The sequence below is a fragment of the Conger conger genome, chromosome 14 (assembly GCF_963514075.1).
Source record: "Conger conger chromosome 14, fConCon1.1, whole genome shotgun sequence".
Taxonomy (NCBI): domain Eukaryota; kingdom Metazoa; phylum Chordata; class Actinopteri; order Anguilliformes; family Congridae; genus Conger; species Conger conger.
This window is the reverse complement of record NC_083773.1, coordinates 37,463,701-37,484,662: the sequence shown is the minus strand read 5'-3', so window position 1 is coordinate 37,484,662 and position 20,962 is coordinate 37,463,701. Positions and strand designations below refer to the sequence as shown.

The window sequence follows — 20,962 nt, the reverse complement described above, 5'->3', positions numbered from 1 at the left end:
GACATTCTATCAACGTCTCTCAGAGTTAGCAGATTTTTAGAATGAGAAACTATTACGCATTTGATCAGCTGTCATGAAAAGGACACTGACATTACCTTATTTCTTGTAGTATGCGAATTTTGAAAATGCAGAGAAGGTGAAGTCCCCACCCACACTTGTTTTAAGACCCACATGTTACAAAATTGGGAACTGTTGTCGCTAAAGCAATGGCATATTAAAATAGGTTATACAGATAGAACCATGAGTTTTAACGCTTTCAAATGATATATCCTGTTACCATAGTGATTGGGAATGGCAGGCTGAAAAAATGAATGAATGCAAAAAAGACCTCTCACTGGCCTGGGCAGGTGAGACCTAAGTGGTTAACTTGCTGTTCTCAACCACGTAACTTTGTATATTCAGAATAGTCTTGTTTTATGGTCTGTGCTTGAAGACATGGGATTAAAATAATCTATTGCACTGCCAAATTATGTATTAAATGTCATTCAATCATAAAGCCCTCGTCCTCGTCTGAATGGTGAATTATTAAACACCCTGTGAAGAGATTACCCCCTTAAATGTAATAACTGGTTTCACTACCTTTAGCAGCAATAATTGCAACCAATTTGATATCAGTCTTTCACATCACTGTGTAGGATTGTTAGCCCACTCTTCTGCTTTAATAATTATTTTTTTGTGGATACTACGAAACAGTTCCCTCTTTATATTTGACAGAATTTCAATAACAGAATTTCAATAAGTAAAATACAGTTAACACCAGCACTTTTTCACTCAAAAGGGCAGGGACTGTGCACATGCCTGGCCAGATCCCAGCAATTATTTTATTTTATCATTGTTCTCGTGACAAATTGTTTATATTCTTTATCTTACGAGAGGGTTCACAATTATTATATTATTATAGTCAACGAAATGTCATTTATTTCATCATGGGATATGTTTAATGTCAGATGTATTTACATAGCTTACATCGGGAGGCTAACTGCATTATGTTGTTTTTTTAGTCAAACTGCATTTCCCAGGTTCCTATAGGATCTGCGCAATTTCAAAAGAAATAGGAGAATAGGAAAAATTCGCCCTCACCTACCGTTAAACAAATTTACCATGGAGATAAAAGAAAATAATTTACTGTAGGAGCTGCTTTAGATTTTTTTTTGAATACCAACAGAAAAAATAAAAGTGAGTGTTAGTCATAATTTAAACCTGTGCAGCTAAAACCCTTCCATTTCACTTTTTATATCAATAAATCCGACACATATTTTTATGGTGGGTCCAGTTACTAGACTAAGTTTTCTTACATGTTATAGTCATTTCCTCCTGAATGAAAAAAGTGGGGTAATTCCTTCTTTGTGACATTTATGTGACACATATATAATCCTGCTTTTGACACTGGGTTCTCTTATCTCAAACATAAATAAATATGATTTATGACATATAAATAAGATATTTATTACCTACACTGAGGTTACAGTGAGCCTATAAGTTAAACAAAGCCTGATTCTATTTTTGACATTATTCGCTGAGCTGGCAATGTTTTTTTGGCATGGAAATGTCATAGAAATGTACTATATAGGTGAATACATATTTGAATTTTGTTTTTGCATCATTATTTTTATCCACAGGTAACAGCAATCTGAATGCTAGCAGGTTGCTAACATCCATGGTTCTGTGTGCACCCCATGTAGTATGAGAATAGCAGACAGATCACCAATTCCACAGAACTGCATATCAATGTAAACCATGTGAACATTTCATTCATATTAATGCATTTAAATCATATTAATTCCCAGAATGATCTTGGCAGGTAAAATAGTTTGAAAGGATTTTCCATCATAAATAATGGTATTCAGGTTTCTGTAACAATATAACTTTGAACTTCAGAAAATCAGCCTATTACTTACAGAAATATTAGCTTGGTTACACTGTTATCTGGAGCAAAACATTTTGTTTGTGCTGTAATATGATCATTGGTAGTTTGCAAATACACAATTGAGACAATATCATATTATTAATATGAGACCTCAATTCCAAAAAGAAGCCGTAAATAACTTTTGTTGGCTTAGCAATTTTGGCAAAAGAAGAATGTTTATCTAACAGACTCATGGTAACCAGTGGCCCTTTGGCAGAATAGTTAAGACTGTGTTGTCGATTTAATTTTACATGGATAAAATCATCATTTTTGCCCATCACTCTACGTTCAATAACTCATAATGATAAAGGGAAAACAAGTTTTTAGAAATCTTTGCAAATGTATTAAAAATCTAAAACTGAAATCTCTCATTTATATACCTAAATATTTAGACTCTTAATTCAGTACTTTGTAGAAGCCCCTTTGGCAGCAATTACAGCTCCAAGTCTTCTAAGGTAAGTCTCTACAAACCTTGCACATCTGGATTTGGGCAGTTTATCCCATTCTTCCTGGCAGATCCTCTCAAGCTCCGTCAGATTGGATGGGAAGCATCTGTGAACTGCCATCTTCAGGATGTTCTATGAGGTTTAAGTCTAGGTTTTGGCTGGTGCACTTTGGCTGGTCCACTTAAACATTGGTTGGTCCCGAACCATTCTTTGCTATATTCTGCGGATCGTGCTGAAAGGTCAACCGTCACCACAGTCTGATGTTGCATGCACTCTGGAGCAGACTTTCGGGAGCAAACCAGTCTCCCTATCCCTGCTGCTGAGAAGCACCCCTATAGCATGATGCTTCACTGTAGGGATGGTATTAGCCAGGTTATGAGCAGTGTCTGATGCCTTTAACTCAAGAGTGGCTTCTGTCTAGCCATGCCTCCATGAAGGACTGATTCACAGTGCTGTTCAGATGGCCGTCCTTCCGGCAGGTTCTCCCATCTCTGCAGAGGACTTTTGAAGCTATATTAGAGTGAACTTTGGGTTCTTGGTCACCTCCCTGATCATAGCTCTTCTTGCCTTGTTACTCAATTTGGCTGGACCACCAACTCTAGGAAGAGTCCTGGTGGTTCTAAACTTCTCCCATTTCACAATTATTGAGGTCACTGTGGGAACACTCAAAGTTTTAGAAATGGTTTTATGCCATAATGATCTATGCCTCGCCACAATTTTATTGCGGAGTTCCTTGGCCACGGGTGGACTCTAATGAAGTTGTTGACACATCTCTAGGACATTTAAAGCAAACAGAATGCAAGGATTTGGAGTTGCCTGCCACAGGTCTGAATACTTATGCAAATGAGAGATTTTACTTTAAAATCTTTAATAACTTGGCAAACATTTCTAAAAACATGTTTTCACTTTGTCATTATGGGTTATTGAGTAGATTGATACATAAGCAATTTTAGCCATTTAAAATGAAATCTTCAACACAAAGTGTGCAAAAAGTGAATACTTTCTGAAGTACGTACATGTTGGGACAGAGAACATTCAATACAGTCGTACATCTGCATTTGCTGGATCCTTACACTGTAACAAGCAGCTCACTGAAATTGAATGGTACACATTAAAATGCCCAGTGTTAATTCAACTGCATCAGAGTACATATGAGTCCAATAAGGACCCACTGGTCTCTGTATGAGTTGAATTAACACTGACACTGTGCATCCGAGAAGGGCTGTAAGGTTATTGCCTCTTTATCTTACATGCCACTTAAAGTTTCCATAATGAGCTGTCTGGGCAGATAGCAAAATGTTGCTGGTATATACTTCTGTCGTGTTTCCTGGCCAGAGTTCAAATGAGCAAACACAAGATATGTCAATACAGATTCACTGGATGACAGGCTTTAATCTGAGAGTAGCCTACTGTTTCACAATATGTTATTTTTTGAAGATTAAGTTTCCCCCTGCGGAGGTTCTTAGTTTGGATACAATATTGAAGCTAAGATGGAAAGATAGGATACTGTCATAGAATGTATATCACAAGGTAGACAAAATACCTATTGAGTCAGTAGATTGGGTTACATACATTACATTTCCTACATTTTACTTTTAATATATTTTTATTCCATATTCTTTGTCACATGCATTTTATGTTCCATATAGTTTTTACCTTCTGCATTGATTCTTATATTTGGTGAACATTTTGAGAAGTACCCTATGTTGTAATACTACTACTGCAGCTATTTTTTAAAATTGTTATTATTATCATATGCAGTGGTATGCACAGATTTGGGCACCAGTGGAAAAACTGCATGTTTTGTTGATTTTCTAAGTGAAAAGACGTAATAAAGAATAAAGAAATTATTCAGCTCGAATATCAGAAAACAGATTAAAAAAAACATCTGGGGTTTTATGCTAATGCTTTGAACTCATGGTTTTTTGCAAATACACGATATGAGACGAGGAAAGCATGCTGGTTTTGACAACTAATTTTCCTTTCACCAGTGGACCATTTCCATTTCTAACAGAGTACAAGGCAGCTGGGTGTGGGCAACTCTGAAGGTTTGGCATTTGCAGACATCTGGCTGCGGCTTCTTTTGATCAGTTCCTCTCCGCAATGTCACGAGTGTCTTAACTCAGTACATGAATCCACATCGGACTGAAAGCTTGTGGAGATTGGGAGGTTGGGGGGGAGAGCAGACCGGAGATTTGCTCGAGGAGCCGCATGTCTGAGAATCCTGAATCCCGCCGCTATCCGGGGGTCCTGGGGAGGGGGGACCCAGGAGGGGTATCGGCACGAATTAAAACCGATATTGTGCTCAATTTTCTACACTCAAACACACCAGAAACAATCCCATGTATACCCCTTTCTCCATTCATGTACTGAAAAAACTACTCTGAGCTCAAAGTGCTCTGAGCGAATGTCTCTTTCATTGTTCAGGTAGCCCTGAGCAGATGACACAAGGAATGAAGGCAATCAAGAGTCAATGTGAAGTTTATCATAATGCCCAGTTAAACATTTCAATGTTTCTTTGGGGGATATTAACATGAACGTTCAATTCACAATTTTAAAAAAAGATCACATTTTACACACACTTATCATTGTTGACTACCATGGCATTTCTCATGTCATGGTTGATAAAACTACTTTGTTGCATCCCAAAATGAAATGTTTCTGTTTTAGGTCACATAAGAACCAAGTAGAAATCACATTATTTCTGCAAATATCTGCATTTCTGGCACTTTCAGGCAATTCAGTCTATACTTTAAGAAATACATTTGAGTGAAATATATTTACAATTACATTTTTCAAAAAGTTTACAGTATACATTTACCATATTTTGCAAGGCATGCCTTTTCAAAACGTATATGTCAGCGAGGAGGATGTTGTGTCATCTCATTAAAGCTTTATTTAAGCTCCTTTCCTTTCCCAATCTGGAAATGAGTGCCTGCCTCATCTTATAGTACGTCTCCCCAAGCCACACCTAACTGTAATGTGAGAGCACATGAAAGGGAACAGATACAAGAGCAAGAGGCTCAACTGTAAATGGAATTGAATGACTGTCTTTTTCAAAGGAGCCAAAATATTATTTCACTTAATTAAGTTAACCTAAATCTCCAAGAAATTTCCTTTAATTTTACGTAAATTACGTACCGACGTCAAATGCATTTTAATCTTTCAGCTCTGACCAGTCATTGGTTTGCATGTTGTTGCAAGTGTTAAATAATGTTCCGTACAGTAGATGTAAACATCATGAATGTGAATTACAGCACTGTTTTCTAAACTTTGGTTATGAATTACTACTTTGCATTTAGGTCATGTTTTCAGCATTGGGTATCTACTCCTACTCTTAAATTAGGCATAGAGAAAAGGAAGATGACTGAAGAATAGATACCTCTAGAAGTTACTTTGTAATTTTAGACAAACAGTATTAAGAGTACATATACCGCTTTAAGAATGTTTTTGAAAGAATTTAATTAGGTTGTTGTAAAGATGGAATAAACCTAATGTACATTAGGCAAGCTGTTATAAAATAATGATCTCTGCTGACATTATTAATAGTTACAGTAAACGTGGGACATTTGAAAACCCACACCAGACCCTGCAGAGATTTCCCCTGTCATAAAACAATGGGCACAAAATAGATCCACAACCTCCCCCCCCCCCCCCCCCCCAGAAAATCCAATAACAATCATAATACTAGTAGTAGTAATAACAACAGTAACAATAATAATAATAATAATAATTATTATTATTATTATTGTAGTAGTAGTAGTAGTAATAATAATATCAATAATAATAATAATAATAATGACCATCATTATCATCATCATCAGCAGCAGTAGCATTGCACAGTATCAGTTTGAAAGCCAAACCCATGCTTTTTACTTTGTCCCGTCCCTGAATGACCAGCCGGCCTATGACAGCTGCACAGAGCTCCTGTGGCTGTGCAGTCCATAGACAGAGCACTGACGCGCCTCCTTTCACACTCTTATTAGGAACATCTGCGTTACTGTCTGTACGGCGGTAGTGGTCACATGCTGTGTCCACAGAGCTCTACTCTCTGCTAGTTTGGAAACACCTGAAAATGGCAAAGGAGAATTAATTTTTAAATGGAGTAAATTGCAACATTTTATTACCAAACAAACATGTATAGCCTACATGTCTTGACAGCACTTATGAATTAGTGACAATATGTTTGTCAACAAATGAATACAGGGAATGCTCGTTGTGGTTCTTTTGAGTATTTGTCCGATATCGGAATTTAACGCATCAATAGCCATGTAGGCCCATGTCCATTTAACACTGAGAAATGAATTATTAGAAATTATCAAGATTTCTTTTACATTTGTAAATTAAGCTAATGACTACATCCAAATAATAGAGGTGGGACAGTGGAATGCGACAGATGGATGCTGTGTTAGATTTACGTTCCTGCTCATTTGCAGTAGGTTTCACTTTTCTTTGTATACTGTTTATAAATTATAAAAAAGGGAAAAGGCCCTGTGCAAAAGTTTGGTAACACTTTTGGATTATACTGTTACTTTTTAAAAAGATGATTACTAAGGTGATGAGTCAGGTGAGTATAGGTGAGTCAATGAGTCAGGTGATTATAATTCCAGTGCTGAACATTTAATTCTGAAGTGACTCTATGCCTTCGAAAGTATCCAACTGCAGTGACTGTTCTGTCTGGTGTTAACAATCGTGGGTTCCTCTAAACAGTTGTTCAAGAATTTCTGAATAAAAATGGTTAATTTCCACCAAGAAGGAGAAGGCTACAAAAACTCAATCTCAATGTTACAAACGACCTATTTCCACTTCAGAAAATGGAAGATAAATGGAACAGTTGAACAGTCAAGGCAAGGTCTGGAAGACCAAAAAAGATTTCAGATAGAATGGCCTTGTGAGGAATGCTCAGAAGAACCCACACATCACTGCAAAAGAGCTACAAAAAATAGTAGTGAACACAGGTCTAGCTGCTCACAGGACAACAATACACCGTACTTTAAACAACAAAGACCTACATGGCAGAGTTTCCAGAAAGAATAACCTCAACACAAAAGCATCTGAAGTATGCAAAAGCAAACATTAAGAAGCCTGAAGCCTTTTGGAACCATGTGCTTTGGACTGACAAAACCAAAATTGAACTTTTTGGCCACCACCAAAGAAGGTATCTTTTGTTGAAAAAAGGGTGAAGCCTTTGTAGAGAAGAACACCTAGCCAACTGTGAAGCATGGAGTTGGATCCATTATGCTTTGGGGTTGTGTGGCAGCTGGGAGCACAAGAAATATTGTGCGAGTGAAAGGAAGAATGGATTCCACCAAATATCAAGAAATTCAAGAGGCTAATATTCAATGGTCAGTCCAGACACTGAAGTTGAAGAGAGGTTGGGTATTCCAGCAAGACAATGATTCAAAGCATACCTTGAATTCAACCCTGAAGTACCTTCAGGAAAGATGGATGAAGGTTTTGAAATGTCCACCACAGTCCCCAGACTTGAATATTATTGAAAATCTGTGGAGAGATCTCAAATATGCCATACATGCAAGGATGCTGAAGAATATTTCTGAGCTAGATGTGTTCTGCCAGAAAGAATGGGGAACAATTCCAAAAGCGAGAATTGAAAGACTCTTAGCTGGCTACAGGAAGTATTTGCAAGCTGTTATAGTTTTCTGAGGAAGAGTTACAAAGTACTAACTTACAGGGTTCCAAAACTTTTGTACAGGGCCTTTTTCCTTTTTTGAAACTGTAAAAAATTTAAATAAAAAGTAATCTTGCTTTAAAATGTGAAGAAATGTGTCATGTTTAAGCATTTAGAAGTCAGGTTAGCTTCTGTTCACTTAGATATTAATTGTAAAATGCTTTTTGACCAGGGGTGCCCACATTTTTGCACAATATTGTATATATTATTATATATTTATATACTTATAGTGATGGTGTGCTTCTCCATAATGCAATGGGCGTTTAACGATGATATTGTTTGGAGGGTGCAGGCTATTATATCTGTAGCCTATAGATACTACTATTACTACTACTACTACTACTACTACTACTACTACTACTACTACTACTACTAATAATAATAATAATAATAATAATAATAATAATATAGGTTTTATAAAGTTATTATTATATTTATAATTATTGTTATTTAAAATATATATTATTATTATTGAGGCGGCACGGATGGTGCAGTAGGTAACACTGCCGCCTCACAGCAAGGAGGTCTTGGGTTCGAATCCCCGTCGGCCGGGGCCTCTCTGTGCGGAGTTTGCATGTTCTCCCTGTGTCTGCGTGGGTTTCCTTCGGATACTCCGGTTTCCTCCCACAGTCCAAAGACATGCATGTTAGGCTGATTGGAGAGTCTAAATTGCCAGTAGGTGTGAGTGTGTGAGTGAATGGTGTGTGTGCGCCCTGCGATGGACTGGCGACCTGTCCAGGGTGTATTCCTGCCTTTCGCCCAATGTATGCTGGGATAGGCTCCAGCCCCCCTGCGACCCTGTTCAGGATAAGCGGGTTCAGATAATGGATGGATGGAAGCTATCCTCAAAATAAAACTACAAGAACCATAAGGCAGCATTACTCGCGCATGCGTAGTGGAAAACCTGACACTCGCGCCTGCGTTTGACGCTCCGGTAGCTGATGCAAGAAGTCGCTGCCAAGGAAGGTTGCAAACTGAACCACAGTATAATATATATATTTCATTGTAATCGGTTGAGACCCTTTCAGCAGCTATGTCTGGAGATGAGGTGAGCTCGTCGTGTTCTTTTTCCACAGTGATGGAGAAAGAGGAGGTAGTGAGGCCTGTTGGGAAGGCGGCTTGCGGCGCAGTACCCATGTGTCGAACGTGTCCGATGGCCAATTTTGCCAATGTTGCTAATGTTGCTGCGCAGCTATCCTAGTCAGTTCCGGCGATACTAACTGTTTGTTTGAAGCTGACTAGCCAGCTAAATATCCCAATATTTATTGTTCCCATTACGAAGTTTCCGGGTGCTCAGATGATTATAACATGTATATCCTTAATGCGGTTATCACTAAGCACATGTATTTCTGACTAACCTAGCTGCACATCTAGCTAGATAGCTAACGTTATTTTCTTCAATGGATTGGCTTGTCATTCAGCAATGCTGTGTTAGCGCGCTAGGAAATGTACAGTTAGGCGAATTGCAACAAAGGCTGATATAAACAATATGCGTTTGATATCTGACTCAATGCTGGCTTTTGGGAAACGTATTAAGAGGACATCCCAAGTAATTCTATGCTAGGGTTAGATCGGCATTGGCATCTAGGAAGTATTTGCAGAATGGGATCTTGCTTATAATTTAAAATTCACAAAAAGTAATTCCCATACTCCCATATCTCATCATTTTAAGACGACTATAGTTCTTTGTACTGAAGCTTAATGGCAATGCCTAATGTCTCCTGTATAAAATGACAAAAAGGATCCTCATGTGTTAAGAAAAGGGTTTCCTTTGTGTCCCACTTCACCAAGTTTTCCAAAACTGAGTTGATTTGCGGACACCTGAGAATTTCTACAAAATAAGGTTTACTGTTTAACATTTTTTGTCTCTATATAATAACACTACATGCCAAACAACGACCCAGCTATAATGAAGAAATGAGGCCCCAGAGGTTGTGATATACTGATGATATACTGGTCGTGATGTAATTTTGTGACTATTTTTTTGGGGTCGCATCCAGAAAAAGTTTGGGAGCCCCTGCACTACGTGATTTAAGAACGCAAATGGTGACCTAGCGTCCTCTGTCCCCCATTCTGTGCCAGAATGTATCACAGCCTTTGTGTCTGTCTTTTCTTTTAAATCCCTTTTCAGAGCTATACTTTTTCTACAGGCCTTTTATTGTACGTTATCATTCTTTTTCTTCTTCTGTTTAATTTCTGTTTCTCAGCCCCGGACTGATGTATATTTATGCTGGTTTTTGTGCCATCTGTTACAAAAAGCTCTGTATTGTAACAAGCTGTTAGTTATTCTTAATCTTAAATGTATTGATGGATGATTTACTCTCTTGAAGCCGCATTATGACAGAGTGCTGCTTCAAGGGGATGGCTATGCCCTAAGAAAATAAATGTCCCCTTTCCCACTTGCTGAGAGTTTGGAAACATTAAATCATCTGTGTGGTGTTCTGACCGCAAACAAGCCAAAACTCCTTTGTGTTAAAATAAGTTTATCCACACAATTATGGTAGTTTAATTGGTGAAGAGATTGCATTTGACAAAAATCAGCACACTAAGTGGGTCCCCTGGACAGAGGTTGAGAACCAATGCGCGAGACTATTCCTTCTATCACATAGATGTTTGTGTATATTATCCTAACCTAACATTATTTTTCAAAGTTTCTCTGCTCGCTGCTAACCTCGGCTCGCTCGGCTGCTCCTCTCTCCTGTGCAGATGATCTTTGACCCCACCATGACCCGCAAAAAGAAGAAGAAGAAGAAGCCCTTCATGCTGGAGGAGGACGGGGTGGACGCGCCCAGCGAGGACACGCAGCCGCCCGAGGCCCGGGACCTGGAGCCCGACGGCGCGGACGACAAGGAGCTGGACCTGGAGGAGGACGAGGGCCGGAAGAAGGGTGAGGTGGTGGTAGGGGTGGAGAGCAGGGTGGGTAAAGGGATACACCGACATTTTGGGAAATATACGTCTTCCGCTGGTTGAGTGCAGTGATGTAGTGAGGTAGTAGCTCCACTTTCACTGCGCTCAACCAGTGGAAGACGGGAGGAAACATCGAACTTCTCCGAAAACAACGTCACTCGTTTTTAATACTTTTTTCCCCACGCGTGTATTTCAAATACGCATGATACCTTGTGTAAATAAGACAGCTTTGGAGTTTCTGTAAGGTGTTCTTCACTTTGAAGGATGTAGCCTACCGACTCCTGTAGGCTTCAAATGTTTATGCTAAGCTAACACGTTATGCTAACATGAATGCACAAAAATGAGAATGCAATCGAACAGCTCTTCGGAAAAAAGGTATATTTCCTGAAATGTTGGTGTATTAATTTAAAAAACCCAGCAGTGTTAACTCTGCTCTGTAAGAGAGCAGTTTTTTAAAGGCCCACACGCATCAGACTTCTCTTCCTGGTTTTAGTATGTAAAGCACCCACAAAATGTTCACAAAGGGCAGTGACGCAGGTTTTTTGAAAACTCCTTAATCCTACCCCCGGAGCCTAGTTACCCCTCCCCCTCTGCCTCATGTGGTCAGCTCTCTGTGTTAACATTTAGCAACGTCATCCGATAATTAGGCAAACGCATACGTCATGAAAACTTTTTACAAACCGTTCAGATCCGCTTACTTGGATCAGTATGGAACACAAATCGAAAGCTCCAGGATGATATGAAATGCTCAAAAACACAAAAAAATATGCTTGTTCCTTTTATGCATTTCCATTAGCTCTGGGCGATGCGTGAAAGGGATCTTTTTTCCTGTTGTTGAACAGTATGCGGATTCTTTGGATGCTCCTTAATGTTTGAAATTTGTCCAAATATTGTCCAAACAAGTCCAAGGGATCATTTTCATGGACTTGCACCTGAGCACAACGGTTTCTCTTCATTTATGAACACAGAAAGGCACAAACTCGCTAGCTTGCAAGCTGATCTTTACATAACAGTTAACACCTGAAACACACAGTCTAAGAAGCTGGTGACCTTTACACCGCATTTGAAAGCTGTCAGAGGTTTACTATGCTCCTGGAGGAACAGATCTGGTTACTGGTGCTTCAGGATAGGACTATGAAATGGCATTAATGCTAGATACACAACACATAAGCACACTACAACTGAATTAAACGTGTTTTAATTCAGTTGTAGTGTGCTTATGTGTTGTGTATCTAGCATTAATGCCATTTCATAGTCCTACTGTAGGATAACCCCGAAGATACGAGACCTGCTTTAAAATTATTGCTGTAGTGCAATTTCATTTAATTTTATGTTTTTGTCTTCTCATTATTGGTCATGCAGAGTCCACAGATGACCTTGATGACCTGAACTTTTTTAACCAGAAGAAGAAGAAGAAGAAGCCCAAGAAGAACTTTGACAACGACCTGGAGGAAGGGATGAAGGTGGGCAGTGAGGTGACCATGGCGTTACCGTGCTCTCGATTCTCCTGCTCAGGAAGATGGCCACCGGGTCCGGGATTACACACGTGTTTGTAGCCCCTTGCAGAAAGGCTAGCATTAGGAAGGAGGGGTATACATTTGACACTGCTTCTTCTCACACTGTCCATTTCCAAACTTGCAACATTCTGTTTTGCATCCTTTTCTTCTGTCATGTCGTCTGCCTTGCACAAATTTTCTACTGTGTGTGATGTCACTTCTCCTAGAGGCTAAACTGTGATCAAGACAGTCGCTGTCCATTATAACTGCAAAGGAAGCAAGCGTATCATGCTGTTTCACATCTACCAACCTAGGCTAGGGCAGTTCTGCAAGTGATTCCGCAAAAGTCCTAATTTACGTTATACATGCATAGCCCTCTTGTAGCTTGGACCAGCATTGCCTTGATGTGGCTTATACCAGCATAGCCTTGATACAGTAGGAATGTGATATACATGGTTCTATTGTTGGGTAGAATAATTTTAAAGATCTCTGCATTTGCTGAAAAACTGAGCCGTATAACATGCTCATATACATAGTATTTAACTGAAACATTTATATCAATCGTCTCCAAAAGCCTGGCCTAGTTTAAGCACAGATGTTCGCTGTGCACTTTGATCAGACGCATTTGGTTTTAAAGAAGCACGTTCTCTTCTTGTGCTGTGCAGAGAACTTAGCCAATTCACATGGCTGTGCGCATTTAGCTCGGGTCCGGATTGTTCTTCAATGGGGCCCGGTTCTTCTGTACCTTACATATGGCTCAGATTATTTGATAATTTAATAGGCATGACCATTGTATCGCATGTGTATTCACAGATGGATAGATGGTATGTCGAAAACATTTTTCTAAAGATCCCGATTTACGTTCACTTAGTTTTGTCAGTAGTAACGTTGCACGTCAAAACATTGGTCTGGCTTCGGCATTAATCGTTTTTCAGAAATATCTCGGTTGGTGACCTTTTTCATTTGATTATTTTTAAAAATCCGCACAGATACTTTGAAACTGATTGTCGATGCAGATTCGCGGTGTTAAAGTGCAGCGCTAGCTGTTCCTGCTTCTGCCTCCACCAGCCTGCTATAGTTGTATTTTCACATTCAGACATTTTCTTTCAGAGCACTTACCGCCGTTGACACAACCTGGTCGAAACACAACACTGCCATTGCGAGCAGAATGTCTACCCTCAGCATTTAGTGACCCCTCCCCTCCCACCTCACACTGCAATACATTTAGGGAGACGGCCAATCAGAACGGAGTTGCTCTTTTCATGTCACAAATATCCTTTAACCCTTTCGGTCCCAAGCCCGATATGAAGTGGCTCCACCCAAATCCAGTGGGGTTTTGGCTTTGGTTGAGAAAATTGAGACAGCTTGAGAGTTTAGTAGGGTTTTATACTATCAAAACAATAGTATAGCAGTCGTTGAGATTGGTTGCCATATGGGACTCTTGGAATTTTAGGGTAGTTACACATCTGCATCTAAAAAAAATTGGAATATCGTGGAAAAGTAAATTTTTTCCATAATTTCATTCAAAATGTGAAACTCCTATATTCTAGATTCGTTGCACAAAGTGAAATATTTCAAGCCTTTTTTTGTTTTTGTCTTGATGATTACGGCTTACAAGCTCATGAAAATCCATTATCTCAAAATATTGCCATATTACATTAGACCAATCAAAAAAAGGATTGATAATACAGAAAAGCACTCAATACTTGGTTGGGCAATCATGGGGAAGACTGCTGACTTAGCAGTTGTCCAGAAGACGCCCACTGACAGGTCATTGCTGAAAGGGCTGGCTGTTCGCAGAGTGCTCTTTTCATGTCACAAATATCCTTTAACCCTTTCGGTCCCAAGCCCGATATGAAGTGGCTCCACCCAAATCCAGTGGGGTTTTGGCTTTGGTTGAGAAAATTGAGACAGCTTGAGAGTTTAGTAGGGTTTTATACTATCAAAACAATAGTATAGCAGTCGTTGAGATTGGTTGCCATATGGGACTCTTGGAATTTTAGGGTAGTTACGCTCGAGTGCCATATTGCGATATTGCCATATCTTAGGAATGAAAAGGTTAAAGTAGTTCCGCCATTTTGTGCTTGCTTGTGTTAATGCTCAGATTCCAAACCAAAATGACAAATAACAGGCCTTTGTGTTTTTCTGAGTCTGTTGGGTTGACTGTACCCAGAGTGCCCTGTATCTCAGTGCCTGTGCTGCTGCTGCTTCGTCTCCAGGAACTCAAGATTGAGGTGGAGCAGTCAGAACCTCTGGAAGACGACGATCTAATGCTTCCCGCTAAGAAGAAAAAATCCAAAAAAGTCGATTTTCAGGAAGGAGATGATATCCAAGACAAGGATGATGGTACGAGCACGCCTCTGTTCACTGAAACTACACGAGACGATCATAAGCATCCAAACTCACCTGTACACTAAAACTACATAAGAGGAGGATAAGCGTCCAAACTCTCTTCTACGCGGACACTTTTGCTGAACATTCTCTCCTGTAATCAGTGGTGTTAAAGTGTGCGTGGGTGGGCCTGTGGGTTTATGACTGACCCCAGTGACATTTCCCTGGTCACAGGATTGCATGGCAACTTTGATTTATCATTTTGGTGAGGGCCAGAATCCAACTGCCATTTTCAAAGTTGTGGACAACTGTTGACCATACATGCCCAAAGTTTAGGGTTGGGGAACTTGGTTTGGCGCGGCCATATTGCTTACTAGATATTGTTCTGATTTCTGCTCTTATTGAAGTTTTCATTGGCTGAATGTATTTTTAGACATTTATTGATAAGCTCATGAAACATTTTTGGAGTCTAATCTCGGAATGAACTGGAAGTTGTGTAAGTAAATATTTAAGAGCAGAAGTATCAAATCCAAATGTAGATATGGCCCCCCTGGAACGGGATTTCCCCACCCCTGCCATAGAAATAGCAAGGGTGAGCGTTAGTGACATGTTGTGATCTCTTGTGCCCCCTGCAGGCCAGGAGGACGAGGACGGGAGGAACAACGACGGCATCACGTTCAGCACGCAGTCAGGGCCGGCCTGGGCCGGGACGAAAAGGGACTACACGTACGACGAGGTAGCTCTGCCCCCGGGTCCTCGGCTTCAGTGACGTAATCGGAGGCAAAAGATTACTGCATAATAGCAGTTTTGTATAGTTATGTATATAGGTGCATCTAAAAAAAATTGGAATATCGTGGAAAAGTAAATTTTTTCCATAATTTCATTCAAAATGTGAAACTCCTATATTCTAGATTCGTTGCACAAAGTGAAATATTTCAAGCCTTTTTTTGTTTTTGTCTTGATTACGGCTTACAAGCTCATGAAAATCCATTATCTCAAAATATTGCCATATTACATTAGACCAATCAAAAAAAGGATTGATAATACAGAAAAGCACTCAATACTTGGTTGGGCAATCATGGGGAAGACTGCTGACTTAGCAGTTGTCCAGAAGACGCCCACTGACAGGTCATTGCTGAAAGGGCTGGCTGTTCGCAGAGTGCTGTATCAAAGCATATTCATGGAAAGTTGACTGGAAGGGAAAAGTGTGTTAGGAAAAGGTGCACAAGCAACAGGGATGACCGCAGCCTTGAGAGGATTGTCAAGCAAAGCCGATTCAAGAACTTGGGGGAGCTTCCCCTGGAGTGGCTGGAGTCAGTGCATCAAGAGCCACCACACACAGACATGTCCAGGAAATGGGCTACAAGTGTTGCATTCCTAGTGTCCGGCCACTCCTGAACCAGAGACAACATCGGAAGTGTCTTACCTGGGCTAAGGAGAAAAAGAACTGGACCCTTGCTCAGTGGTCCCGTCTTTTTTCAAATGAAAGGACATTTTGCATTTCATTTGGAAATCAAGGTCCCAGAGTCTGGAGGAAGAGTGGACAGGCACATAATCCAAGTTGCAGTGTGAAGTTTCCACAGTGAGTGATGAATTGGGGTGCTATGTCACCTGCTGGTGTTGGTCCACTGTGTTTTATCAAGTCCTGAGTCAATGCAGCCGTCTACCAGGAGATTTTGGAGCACTTCATGCTTCCGTCTGCTGACAAGTTGTATGGAGATGCAGATTTCCTTTTCCAGCAGGACTTGGCACCTGCCCACAGTGCCAAAACTACTAGTGACTTGTTTGCTGACCATGGTATTACTGTGCTTGATTGGCCAGCCAACTCGCCTGACCTGAACCCCATCGAGAATCTATGGGGTATTGTCAAGACAAAGATGAGACACCAGACCCGACAATAGAAATGAGCTGAAGGCCGCTATAAGAGCAATCTGGGCTTCCATAACACCTCAGCAGTGCCACAGGCTGATTGCCTCCATGCCATGCCACATTGATGCAGTAATTCGTGCAAAAGGAACCCCAACCAAGTATTGAGTGCATAAATTAACATACTTTTCAGAAGGTCGACATTTCTGTATTACAAATCCTTTTTTTGATGTGATATTCTAATATTTTTAGATTTTTGTAATCATCAAGATTAAAGAAAAAAAAAAAGCTTGAAATATTTCACTTTGTGTAATGAATCTAGAATATATGAAAGTTGCACCTGTAGTTGGACCTGTAGTTATGTATAGTTATTGTTGTACTCAGGATATTCTACCTGCCAACCATGGTAGGCTAGTTGGAAAGTTGATGTACTCTTCAAAGGTTCAAATTGTATCTATGTGATCGTTCTAGCCCTCGGACCTGTACCTTCCTTTAGGGTCCTCATCGCTCTTGTCCCTGGTTTTGATTTACACTCCGTTGTACATCGCTTGGCATAAGAGCGTCTGCTAAACGCCTGTATTGTAATGGAATGTGATGTGATGCGATGTAATGGAATGTAATGTAATGTAATGTGATGTAATGAGGCTTTGAATGTGCTGACACTCCCCTCTCCTCCCCCAGCTGTTGAACCGCGTCTTTAACATCATGCGGGAGAAGAACCCCGACATGGTGGCCGGCGAGAAGAGGAAGTTTGTGATGAAGCCGCCGCAGGTGGTCCGGGTCGGCACCAAGAAGACCTCCTTCGTCAACTTCACAGACATCTGCAAACTGTGAGTGGCCCCCTTCTGGCGCGGAGGCCTATTAATCAGACCTCCTGATTAATGGTTTTTCGGATGTCATTTCGGCCCCCAGTGATCTGTTTTCGGACGACGTCGGGTCATACTTAGTTGAGAATATGTCACAGATCGGCCATCCGACTTCACGTTGACGTGCTTTATGGTCAATTGAACAAAAGATTGTGCTGCTGTGACTTAGTTCAAATTGTTTACATTCTAGGCTAGCAATCGACTAGCTAGTTATGGCAGCAATGTGACTATTTCTCGGGGTCAAGAATTCAAGTACCACAGAAAATTGAATGCTGCAGTTAATGTAGTTATCAAAGAATGTCTGTTTTATATTTGTAGTTGTGGTTCACTTATGGCTTTATAGTAGGACATTTCTTATAGTTACATTACATTATAGTCCACTGAGGACTCAGTGTTTTGTTCGACAGTGTTGGCAAGAGCGGGTACGTCACAACTTCGGCCAATTCCTGCTGCATCTAGAACCTTCCGACAAGGTGTTCTTGCGGGTCTTTCCGGTGGGAAACTCATATAGACCATAAATCCGACGCCAGGGTTACAATCTGCACGCTCGCGATCGCTGCCGTTTGCGTTATAACCTTTGCTGACTCTGTCCTGATGGTCTCTGTCTCCAGATTGCATCGCCAGCCCAAGCATCTCCTGGCCTTCCTGTTAGCTGAGCTGGGGACGAGGTGAGGCCTTTCCCAGGCTGCTGTGCCCTTCCGCCTCCGGCCTTCCGCATCTCATTACCGTCAGCTGCCTCCTGTTTTTACATTCTGCGGGGCGATCTAGCTTAATGGACACCCGCTTTCCGCCGGAGGTTAAGGGAGCACACATGAAAGCAATACCCGTCTCGCTGATTGGCGGCTAACGGAACCTCTCCCCTTTCTGCAGTGGCTCCATCGACGGGAACAACCAGCTGGTGATCAAAGGAAGGTTCCAGCAGAAACAGATAGAGAATGTGTTGCGGAGATACATCAGTGAGTGCGGCCCTCCGGCCTACTTTACGCTCCAGCTGAGCAGGGAGACCCCTCCAACAACGCGCCTCCCTACTTCCAGCTCTTTCTTTACAGTGGCCTTTATGCCATTGGTCTCAAACTCGGTGCCATGGAGGGCCCTGTGTATGCTGGTTTTTATTCCAGGCTCAGATCGTTATTAGTCAGTTAAATTGTTTGCCGACTTAGGGCTGCAGGGTTGCATGTAATAGTGAAATGCGTTCGTTATGTTGTCTAAATAACATTTGCTTATATTCTGTGCTTTAATGCAGTTAAACGCATATGGCTGAATGAGTAATTGGAATCAATTAAGGGAGCATAGTTAATGAAAACCTGCATACACATGACCCTCCATGGTAATGATTTAGGCCATATTAAAAGATTTTGGAATAGATAGATTGTGGATGCTATTATATGACTTGTTATACCAGGTTATACCAGACTTGTTATTAAGGTTTTTTTGGTCAATCATGAATATTGGAACTCTACATTGCATTGTACCTAAGTAAAGCCCTTCTAGGCAGCGATATAATGATTTGAGGCCGGTTCGAGTGTCATATCACAGTAGTACTACAGGGGTGCTGCAGGGTTCAATACTCGAACCATTGTGTTTTAGCCTTCATCTACTGTTGCCTTTATCCTGGTGTGCGAGGTCCAAATCATATTCATGTATTTTGTGTATGTGTGTGTGTGTGTTTGTGGTTATATTTGTGGGGTGTGTGTGTTTGCTTATGTGCTTGTGTGGCTGTAATTGTACATATTTATGTATTTATACATCTGTGTGATTCGCAGAGGAGTATGTGACGTGTCACACCTGCCGCTCTCCGGACACCATCCTGCAGAAGGACACGCGTTTGTACTTCCTGCAGTGCGAGACCTGTCACTCACGTTGTTCCGTGGCCAGCATCAAGACCGGCTTCCAGGCCGTCACGGGCAAGAGGGCGCAGCTGCGTGCCAAGGCCAACTGAGCGGCTGGCTTACCCTCACTGCAACGGACACTTTCATGAACTTTCATGACTTGGCTGAATTTGTTATTGAAAACATTGCCTATTAAAAAACGACATCAATAAAATGCATACGAGTTGGATGACCCAGTGCTGTCGAGCTGTCGGGCTGTTTTGTGATACACTAACTGCAGGTTTGCTGGTTCGTTGTACGGAAAATAACTCTGCTCCACCCAAGGTTGTCTTTTTGTTTTGTTTTTTTAGGACTATTATTCAGAAATTAAAAGGATATGAAGGTTATTGTGACAGTCTCCCAGTATTTTTTTTCCCCCGCTTGGCGAGATGCCAGTCAGACATTCCGGGATTGTGGGTTGACATTGAGTTTTATCTCTTTTTTTCCTTTTTTCCCTTTTTTTTTTTTTTTTTTTACAGAATTTCCTCAATATGAATTCAATAGCTGGCCTGTTTTGATGTCATAAAATATCAGTGTTTCAATTCATGGCTGTAATTTGGTTTTATTAATTTGAATCCCCATAAAAGGGTAACTTTTCTTCTATGCTGTTGAGAGTGTGATGGTCAGAGCATGCTGTCAGTGTGAAACTGGGGAGGCTGCAGTCTTCTCCCTGGGATTGGCTTATCAAAGGCTGATCTGATCCTTAAAATGATCAGCTGCAGAATGTGCGTGTGTCCTACATGGTTTACTTCCTTATAATGTTAACTTGGACTTGTATCCAGTGGTTTAGAATACTAAAGCTGGGTAATTAGATGAAATGCTCAGGACCAATATTGTGCGCCCCTAGTTTAAGGGATGACCAGCGTTGTTTATACATGCATGGGAAACCACGTGTTTTGAGTCAAAAAAGGGTTAGAAAAAGTCCTATGAACGACTCATTGGGCGTTTCTCAATATCTGTTTTAGTCTGTCCTTTTGTTCTTTGTATTGAGAAATACAGAATATCAAAGTGGATTTAGAATCGGCTGGAAGATGAGTTCCACAAGGCTCTGTGTTGGGACCTCTGCCATTTTCTTACATGTTTACCAAAAAGGTCATGATGGGAATATTTATTTCCTATCCCAGCTCAATTTGAAATGTACAATTTATAAACCGTACGCTTGTACAAGCGTGCTCATGAATGCCTTGGGAGAGTGAAAGCCATCCAGGGTTCTCCTTCAGAGCTCAGGCCTGCCAGCCCACTCCTGTTTCACTCTGCAGCCACACGCCATGCATGGGCTGCACAGAGGTGGAGGAGACCCATTCATACGCATGTGTAGTGAGATCTACCGACGGACAGCAGAAGTCGATAGCTAATGCTAATGAACTGACTATCCCTCCCATATCCCTGAGCGATGTCGAGGTAATTATGCATCGGCCCTGTGGGGCTGCCTGCCTCTAGTGGTGTGCAATGTGATTTATTCACTTGTTCACTTTCAATTTGGTCACTCAAAAGAAGAACGACTCAAACGACTCATTTGTTCACTTGTTTCAGTAATGCCAGAGCGCATAGAAACCTTACTGGCAAACAAAGACTCAAAAGTGTCTG

General features: G+C 40.9%; 1 protein-coding gene across 2 annotated transcripts; it reads left to right on the top strand.

The window, feature by feature from the left end:
* Nucleotides 1-8,936: 8,936 nt before the first annotated feature.
* eif2s2 (eukaryotic translation initiation factor 2, subunit 2 beta) lies at nucleotides 8,937-19,722 on the top strand. 2 transcript variants are annotated; one of them, XM_061221030.1, is made up of 9 exons: nucleotides 8,937-9,089; nucleotides 10,748-10,928; nucleotides 12,311-12,411; nucleotides 14,664-14,790; nucleotides 15,411-15,511; nucleotides 17,323-17,471; nucleotides 18,119-18,175; nucleotides 18,378-18,463; nucleotides 19,271-19,722. In XM_061221030.1, exons 1-9 carry the CDS (start codon nucleotides 9,075-9,077, stop codon nucleotides 19,444-19,446), a joined length of 993 nt encoding a protein of 330 aa, XP_061077014.1. In that variant the 5' UTR covers nucleotides 8,937-9,074; the 3' UTR covers nucleotides 19,447-19,722. The 2 variants fall into 2 exon arrangements, with proteins under 2 accessions (XP_061077014.1, XP_061077013.1); XM_061221029.1 differs by having other exon boundaries at nucleotides 12,311-12,423.
* Nucleotides 19,723-20,962: the final 1,240 nt, after the last annotated feature.

What these genes read in the sequence shown, in the direction of transcription:
- eif2s2 (XM_061221029.1), top strand. An exon ending in TATCCAAGACAAGGATGATG is followed by an intron (nt 14,791 to 15,410) that starts GTACGAGCACGC and finishes TGCCCCCTGCAG; the next exon opens with GCCAGGAGGACGAGGACGGG. An exon ending in GGGACTACACGTACGACGAG is followed by an intron (nt 15,512 to 17,322) that starts GTAGCTCTGCCC and finishes CTCCTCCCCCAG; the next exon opens with CTGTTGAACCGCGTCTTTAA.